The sequence below is a fragment of the Nicotiana sylvestris genome, chromosome 8 (genome assembly GCF_000393655.2).
Source record: "Nicotiana sylvestris chromosome 8, ASM39365v2, whole genome shotgun sequence".
NCBI lineage: Eukaryota > Viridiplantae > Streptophyta > Magnoliopsida > Solanales > Solanaceae > Nicotiana > Nicotiana sylvestris.
Genome location: NC_091064.1, coordinates 217770430 through 217779358, shown reverse-complemented (window position 1 = coordinate 217779358; position 8929 = coordinate 217770430). Strand labels below are relative to the sequence as shown.

At 36.8% G+C, this 8929-nt stretch overlaps 1 protein-coding gene across 2 annotated transcripts; it reads left to right on the top strand.

The window, feature by feature from the left end:
• Positions 1 to 289: 289 nt before the first annotated feature.
• LOC104210807 (2-C-methyl-D-erythritol 2,4-cyclodiphosphate synthase, chloroplastic) lies at positions 290 to 8929 on the top strand. 2 transcript variants are annotated; one of them, NM_001302588.1, is made up of 4 exons: positions 418 to 748; positions 1641 to 1771; positions 4214 to 4471; positions 8555 to 8788. In NM_001302588.1, the coding sequence occupies exons 1-4, from the start codon at positions 418 to 420 to the stop codon at positions 8786 to 8788; spliced, it is 954 nt and encodes a 317-aa protein (NP_001289517.1). The 2 variants fall into 2 exon arrangements, with proteins under 2 accessions (XP_009758081.1, NP_001289517.1); XM_009759779.2 differs by lacking the exon at positions 4214 to 4471 and having other exon boundaries at positions 290 to 748; positions 8555 to 8929.

The window sequence follows — 8929 nt, the reverse complement described above, 5'->3', positions numbered from 1 at the left end:
ATAAAATAAACTATGGAGCACAAATAAAAAAAAGGGGTGATGATATGAGAAAAAAGTACAATACTAACAACACTGCCCCACTATTGAGAAAAGCTAACTATTCTTTGGCTTCTTTTAAGGATTCACACTTTTGCTGCTTAAATTAGATATGTCCATCGCATGCGAGAATTGGGTTGGGCGGGTAATTAGTTGTAATAGAGTAGGTATTGATGTAATTAATTACCTTTAAAATGAGTAATTACTTTTGATTAGGTAGGTATATAGGGTAGTTTTCCCATAAATAAAACTTGAGGCACCGACTCCCTTCAATTTTACACAATTTAAAGGTGCTTCTTCTTCTTCTTCTTGATCTTGAGCCTTGACTTATACTGCTACACCAAAAGAACTACCAAACTGAGCTCCAAATTAGTTAATCCTATGGCTATGGCGTCTTCACTATTCATTTCAACTCCAATTCCAACTAAATCCATATCTAAACAAATACCCTTTTCTTTTCCCTCTTCAAATCCTATAATCCGTTCGTTTACCCACAAACCCTCGAGGAATTTGGTGGTTTCTTCTTCTGCAGCTGCAACAAATGCAATTGAAGCTGAACCACAAACATCTAACTCTGCTACTACTCCAGCAAAGTCACTTCCTTTTAGAGTTGGCCATGGATTTGACCTTCATCGATTGGAACCAGGGTATCCTTTGATTATTGGTGGGATTAATATTCCTCATGATAGAGGCTGTGAAGCTCACTCTGATGGTACTTTTCACTTAAACTCATGCTCCTTTTATTCCAATTTCTTTGGCGCAATTACTAATTGGAGTTAACTTCTTTTCTCTCACTAATTTTCAAAACATTTAAAAACAAAAATGAACTACAGGAAATGGTAGTAATACTGAGTTTTTAAGTTTGGTACTATTTGTACTAAAAAAACAAAAAACAAAAAATATTTTTAATTATAAAAGTTGTGATTTGCAGTACTACTCAATGTGCAGTTACCAAAAATGAGAATTTTATTTCGTGAAGATTAAGGAATCGTGATATTATTTGACAGCGTTGTTAAAAAATAAATATTTTTAGTTATGAAAAGTCTGATTTATATGCTTTTTACTTAATTTTTGAATGAATTTTGTTTCGAGAAGATTAGAAAATCATTGATGTCCCTATCTGTTTGGCTCTCTTAATGTTTGTGTCAAAGAGGGTTTCTCTTTACTGCAAATTTTAAAATATTATAATTGAACAAAATATTATTTATAGCATGTAGTTGTATAAAATTTTAAGGGGAGGCTTGAAGCAACAATAACGTTGTCTCCGCGTGACCTATAGGTCACGGGTTTAACCCGTGGAAGCAGCCACTAATGCTTGTATTAGGGTAGGCCCCGTTGGGTGCGGCCCTTTCCCAGACCTTGCATAAACGCGGGATGCTTTGTGCAAAAGGCTGCCCTTTAGTTGTTAAAAATGTGGATTTTGTTTGGAGAAGATTAAGAAAAGTTGAAGTTAACTTTAAAAGTTAGATGTGCTGACCCTCGAACTCCTTCATTCTTTTTGGGATAGAAGGAGTACTTAGTTCACAACATATTCATATGGAAGTGATGAAGACTCGTTTTTGTGGTTCGAGAGACTAATTTTGTTTTTGAATTCTTTTTCTTAGGTGATGTTTTGCTTCATTGTGTTGTTGATGCAATTTTGGGAGCTTTGGGGCTTCCTGATATCGGGCAGATTTTCCCGGACACTGACCCTAAATGGAAGGGTGCGCCTTCTTCGGTATTCATGGAAGAAGCTGTAAGTTGATACTCTTCCTTTTCTTTTTTTTTGATTGAGTTCAACATTAACTTTCAGCCTCTTCAATGTGAAACCATGGTTACTTGTCCTTACTGTTCAGTTCAGAAGCTGGTTTTTAGATAAATGAAGCACCATCTCTATAACCACTGAGATGAATGTATTAGTATAATTAGTTTGCTGGAGTTCATATTGATCCCTGCATCATAGCAGTTCCCTCACTAATTACTTTCATGCCTCAAGTGTCATAAATTGGCACTTGGTTTGGTAAGTCTGCACTGTGAACGTCTATGCTTGAACCGGCTTTACCTAACTTTCACCAGTTATTACCTTTGACAACAGTTCTAGGTTGGACTGACAGTGACGCGGTATTGACACTCATTTTCATTTCTTTTCTAGTTTTGGGACTTGAAAAAAGTCATTTTCTAATCTTTGCATCTAGGTGAAATAAATGTGAGCTAAATTAAACAGTTTTATAAGCAAGAAAAAAATAATAGACCTGCCGGAGAAAAAATATGGATAGAGAGGAATCAGGGTTAGGAGTATCGATCAGAATGGAAAATACACTATCAAATTGGTATTCTTAGTCATGAGATCCGTAATCTTCCTCATGACACTCCTTGTTCTATTCTCTATTATGATCGGCTATTGGCAAATCTAATGACATGTCTGTAAGGTGGATAAAGTTTCCCCTGTTTATGATTATATGCAAAAAACTTAGCTGCTGGAGAGTATATAAACGAGTAACAATTTTCTTCTGCTTGTCCTGTATGCTCGCAATCCATATATGCACGAATTGTCCACCAACTTTTTTATATTTGGATCATGGTTTTCTTGAAAGAAAGTTGTATATGTTTAGGCTTAGCTAACAATCATTCATGTAAATATGGATTAAGATTGTAAAAGATGAGCTTAGGTTGTAGTCAATTGATATTCAATAGAAGCACCATCCTCCAATAAGATATGATAAATATATTTTTGCTTCTATAAAGAAAATGTTGCGGGCGGTTCTCATGAAAGAATCGATGGGATCTCTTATGGTTTATGATGTACCTGCAATTGGCGGTTGGTTGGGAAACCCGTGGTTGCAGGTTGACCGAGAGTTAATCTGGTAGAGCACCTTCTTCTTGCTGTCAGCCTGTAAGCGACCTTGTTCATCTGGGACTGAAAAAGTGCCTCATCCTAATTGTGATTGTATTTATCGACCGACTCCCTCACACTCATGCTACAGAGTGAAGAACAAAGCTGCACTGGCTCTGCCTTTTATTCTTTACTCTATATATTGTTCTTCAGGGAGAGCTATGTGCATTCCTTTGATTTATGTTCTTAAATCAATGATATCTTGTTCATCTAGTTGAAGTTTGGTTCATCAATTCAACTCTTGTTGGTTTTCTAGAAGGCAGTGAGAAGATTAGTTTCATCAATAAGAGGCTTCACCAAGAGCTGAAAGCCATTTTGACCACACTTCAGAAAGGCCAAACTCATGCATTTTTCTCATTCGGTTCACATTATCTTGATGAACATTTCGGCAACTCAGGAAAGATGTATTCTTGTAAATTAAAAAATGCATAGTAAGTTAAGTGACTTTCTTGTTTTTTCCTTTTTCAAGGTTAAATAAGAAATAATTAGATGTGATATAGACACTTGCACCTGCTTAGGGGACAGAGCGCTCATTATCCTCATTTTAATTGCTGATGCACCCACCCATTCCTATAGCAGCAAGATTTGTCTACATGGGCTCGCTCCACAAGGCCAGAATGGAGTCAATGGTTAGCCTCCATCCTTATTATGTCAGTGTTGACTGATTGCAACGTGCTCAAAAATGCCCTGTGCTCGTACCACAATGAAAGGCCAAGTAGAAGGAGCAATCAACTAGCTTGTTCTCCGCCATGTGCTTTTCGTTCTTTAGTTTATAGGAGACACCAAATGAGTGAAAAGCAACAGTTGAAGCATGTCTTAGCTGAGAAAAGGCCAGTCTGGGCATTGGGTAACTTGAAGGTCTAGGTTAAGACTCATCTCCAGAATGCCTGGATGTATCGGTATACATCCTGAACCTCCTATGATAGTATAAAAGGCTGGAGAAACTCCACTTCAGGAAAAATGTTTCAGATGCTTGCCTAAAGTGGTACGACCTGCAAGCCTTATCCAACATGCTTTAAGCTCTTTAAGCTCTCTGATTAGGACTGTCCCATGGCTTGACTTCTTGTGAGTTGTGACTAGTTTCTTCAAGTAAAGGTTGATGATTTGACAATTCTCTATAATAGTTATGTCTAGAGACAGAGAAACATTTTGTCCTTTGGTATTTCCCCTTTATGTCTAGATCAGCTTATCGTTTCGACGAATGGATGATTTCATGAATTCACCAGTTCACTCTCCAATGTATTCACCTTTGGTCAGGACTTGAAATTTTCAACACAGACACAACATTTGATTGCATCAATGTAGTCTGATGAAATTTTCATCAAAAAATTCATTGCTGAGAGCTCCGAAAGACTAGGGAAAAGGCAAGGGATGTTCACTAAAGGACTAGCACAAGTTGGAATTAGTACATTGAAGAGTAATGCTGGTTTATTTTTTTGGATGGATTTAAGAAGGCTACTAAAAGAGTCAACATTTGAAGCTGAATTAGAATTGTGGAGAATTATTATCAGTGAAGTGAAGCTTAATCTTCACCAGGGTGTTCTTTTCATTGCTCAGAACCAGGTTGGTTTAGAGTTTGTTTTGCGAATATGGACGATGAAACAATGAGAACTGCTTTAAGAAGGATAAGGAACTTTGTGCTTCAAACAAAGGGACTGAATAATAAAGCTGCTGTTAAGAAACAATGCAGTAGGAGCAAACTTCAGATAAGCTTATCATTTCGACGAATGGATGATTTCATGAATTCACCAGTTCACTCTCCAATGAATTCACCTTTGGTCAACATTAACAGAACTAAGTGTCATATATCCTCTTATTTCCTTCTATGCCTGTCCCTCTTTATCGCCAGTTCCTTTTCTATTCTTTTCTCCATCCTTTTTATTTGGGTGAAATACACAGTGTCATATTGCGAATCATTAATTTGTTCTCTTAATAAGCTGATATTGGAAAAAAAAAAAGATCTACTGATAATTTATGTGTAAAATTTTTACTTGTTAAGATTGGCTACTATCATTTGCTGTAATGTCTTGCTACTTTAAATGGTGTAGCAATTATTTCTATTCTGAAGTGTGTGTAACTTTTACCTAAGCCGGGCTGCTGTCAATTAGCCGAAGGTGCACCTATTTTTGTAAATTTTACTATAATTTTTGTTTCCTGTTCGATGTGCATCTACATTTCAGCAAGCTCATGCCTCGTCATGTATCTATCACACAAAAGTTAATCTGCTTCTTCCTTGCTTTCCAACTATTATGTTCTTTTTCCTAAACTTTATGTGCTGGTCTATTTTTGTCTTTTCAACCAATCAATCAGTCAGTACGCCTTAATCCCATATTGGTTAGGGTCGGCTACTCTTTATCCATTTGCCTCTATTCAGGTCCAGTTCGTTCTGCTCCAAATTTAATTTGCCTTTCAAGGCGGATTAAGGGTACTCTAGAATTAGAGTTCTTTAAACCTCACCCTTATCTCTGCACGAACGTACAAGTCTAATCCTAATAGAAAGACTCCTGACAGACACCAAACCTAATGTAAGTATAACAATAACATCTAAGCACGATAAAATGGGCAAGTTTAAACTGGAGCACCTTGTTAAGAGGGGTATCTTCTTAGCCCCTAAGAGTTATATGCTAGACATAGAAGATGATAGACATATTATTAGACACAAGGGTCCTGTTAAAGATTTAGTAACATCTGAATGGTTCCAAATGCAATTAGCAGATCTATCTTTAATGGAGCAGATCTCAACTTCTGCTAACATCAGAATAGATTGGAAAGAACTCAAGATTGTCAAAAAGGATTTGCTAATAGACCTCTTAGGGTCTATTTGTTTGAGAAGAAGCTGGACAGTCCTTTCAAAGGCTTTGTCTCACACCTCTATGAAAGCAGACTAGAATCCGAGAAATCGGGTGATGATGCTATGTCATATTCTATAAGATTCTAATGAACTAAGCTCAATAGTTGATATTGTTTGTACCGTTCCTTTGTTTCCATTGCTTTATGATCTTAGCTTAATTTGCATTACTTCCATGAAATTGTAGGTCTTTTAGACCATTTATACCTATATGATTTTAAATCTACCTCACTCCATTTTATCACTTTCAATCCTCATTTCGTCGCACCTACGGCCAGTGCATATGAAGGTCTACACAAGACATTACTAAATCATCTCAAATTACCTTCTTTCATTTCATCCTCACTATGCTACTTGGACACTCTGTTGAGTGTCGTCCTTTATAATCGTATCCTATTTTTTATGAGTATGCGTCCATTTTAAAATTTGAATTTCTACAATATTCATCTTGTGGAAGTTGTTTGGTATAAAAGGTCAGTATTTTCTCTTATATAAACTTTACTGGTCTCACAAATGTTCTTTTGAATTGGATTTTTTTTTTTTTTTGAATTGGCTGGTCTCACAAATGTTCTATGGAACTTGCCTTTCACTTTGTTATGTGTCTTCATGGTGTGTGGCATTCTCATGGTACTTCTCTATTTTATCCATCCTATCTTATTTTATGTGTTACATTTTCATCTATCATACCTATCTCTCAGAAGACTGAGCTTAAATATCTGCATCTTTATATTTAGATCTTCACTGTCCGTACTGCTATCTACCTAGACCTGCTCTAATCTTTTAATCTGAATGTCCACTCAAGAATGGAATTCCAAAGCAGCACAACCTACTTGTTGGTTGAGTTGATTTCTCTTAGCTTCCGACTCTTTGAGAACTGGGAAAAGAATTAGCTGAAGATCCTTATTTTGTCCGTTGATTTCTGTAATTCATTTCTTTTCCTGTGTAGTTGGCTGTGTTGAATAATTGATGGATATATTGTCTCTTCTACCTCCCCCTGAAACTCTTACTCTCCAAAGTGTTTATCCATTCTAGTAATTTTTGGTAGTTCACTCACTGATTTTGTTGATTTAACACAATATCAGACGGAAACAGGATGCACCATGGAAACTCCTATTAAAGAAAAAAGAACTACTCTGAGCACGGCTTTGCTGCTCTGTGTCAAGAGCCCGAGAATCAGTCCTCACAAATCTCCACACATACTGTTAAATAATCAATGTGGTGGAATCACTTCGATTTCCCTCAAGCGCCAATATAAACCCGACAAACTGTTCTTCATTATTTTCAATTCCTATGTAAAACATCCCACTTCCCGTTGATAGTTTCCAGTCCCACTTGCCGAGTTGCCGTAACACCATGGTGCTAAATAGTCTGCTTCATCTAAGTTTGTATCTCGCCAGCGCTTGCTGAAAACAGAGCTTCTCTTATCAAAATCTCGAGAATAAATCAGAAGTCTACTTGAACTTTCCCCTTTTCTGTTTATCAGGATTTTGAACTTACTAAACGTGTTTATTTGGTTGGAGAGTGTAGAGATGGAGGGTGGTTTCTGTGCTCTTTCCTGATAGATTGTGAAATATTGGTTTTAATCAACCATATTTACTTCAATAGGGAAAAGCTGAAGCATGAAGTTTGCTTTCTGGGTCACATCATATACAACTTACCTGCATACAGATCACACCTATAGATAATGATGTATGGTGAAACAACTCATTCACAAGTTCTGAAAAAGCCAACAACTCAGGAAATATTATACAGTATCTCCCTAGGTGGGGGTTCATGGTTGGCCCTCTCACTGTGTTTGTCGTACCTGCCTCCTAACCAACCACTGTCTTATTTGCTCGAAAGCATGACATAACAGAATAGAATCGTGGATACTAGCGTAATGAGAAGCGGAGTTTTATTTTAGGCACTGTCACAGCCTGGAGAGTTGTTACCGCTATTGATTTACTTCGATATGCCATTTGTTGACAAGTTTTCTGGTTCCTATTGAGTGAAAAATGAGGAAATTGTAAGTAGTAAATGAATTGAGATAGTAATGTGATGTTACAGAAGATTCTACAATAGTACAATTAGTTTCTTATTCTTCCTAGGTTCCAGAAAAGGCATATGTCCAAATGAAGTTTCTCCCCATTCAAATCACAGATTTTTTGCAGGCCCCAGAGAAATGCTAGTTTTATAGTGATCTGGTCTGTCATCCACATACTTTGAGAGGTGAAGTGGATTTTCTTCACCTAATTAGTAAGATAGTAATACTAATACTTCCAATGTTAGGGGAATCTTTAGCTCATTTGGTAGTACATGACAGTGATAGATGTTAGTTGGGATTGCTGAACTGATCAAAGTAGTTTTTCCTTGATAATATGCATCAGACAACTACCAACTTGCTTCTGGCTTATTGCCTATTTTCTCTTGGACCTCTGAGTAGAAAATTGTACCGACTCGGGGACAATTACACCTAAACTACTAAAGTAGAACAAAAGTGAGAATTATTTTATATCTTGATAATTCAAGATTTAGTTCAAGCCAACAATTAAATAGGTAGATTTTTAACTTGGAAAGGATAGAGAACTTTGATCTCGATGTGGAAATTTGTTCGGTGTAAGGAACATGATACATTAACAGAGATTAAGATGAAATTTCTCCTCCTTACTCGAGTATGCACGATTGTATAGTGGTCGGTTTTAAGCCTATTTTCCTTTCATACACGATTTTCATTTTTCATCACCAGTAATTGGTAGTACTAATGTGCACTTGAATTAATAGATGATCTAATTTATCCCTGCTTTTTGATCAATTTTCAGGTGCGTCTAATGCATGAAGCAGGTTATGAATTGGGAAACCTCGACGCCACTTTGATTCTACAAAGACCAAAAGTGAGCCCGCACAAGGAGGCGATTAGAGCCAACTTGTGTAAGCTGCTTGGTGCTGATCCATCTGTTGTAAACTTGAAAGCAAAAACTCATGAGAAAGTTGACAGTCTCGGAGAGAACAGGAGTATTGCTGCTCATACTGTTGTTCTTCTTATGAAGAAATAGTGAATAAAGGTGGTCGAAGTTTGGTGTGTAAAACTTGTATACTCTAGCATTGGCAGCCATTCTGGAAGCACATCATATTGGTACAAGAGTCATGGATATTTTCTATTAGTACTAGTAAAAAAGAAGGGAACCTTGGCGTAA

Bases quoted from the DNA above. Each gene is read 5' to 3' on its own strand.
- LOC104210807 (NM_001302588.1), top strand. From the start codon at position 418: ATGGCTATGGCGTCTTCACTATTCATTTCAACTCCAATTCCAACTAAA. The intron at 1,772-4,213 runs GTAAGTTGATAC...GCATCAATGTAG, and splicing joins CGGTATTCATGGAAGAAGCT to TCTGATGAAATTTTCATCAA. The intron at 4,472-8,554 runs GTTGGTTTAGAG...ATCAATTTTCAG, and splicing joins TTTTCATTGCTCAGAACCAG to GTGCGTCTAATGCATGAAGC.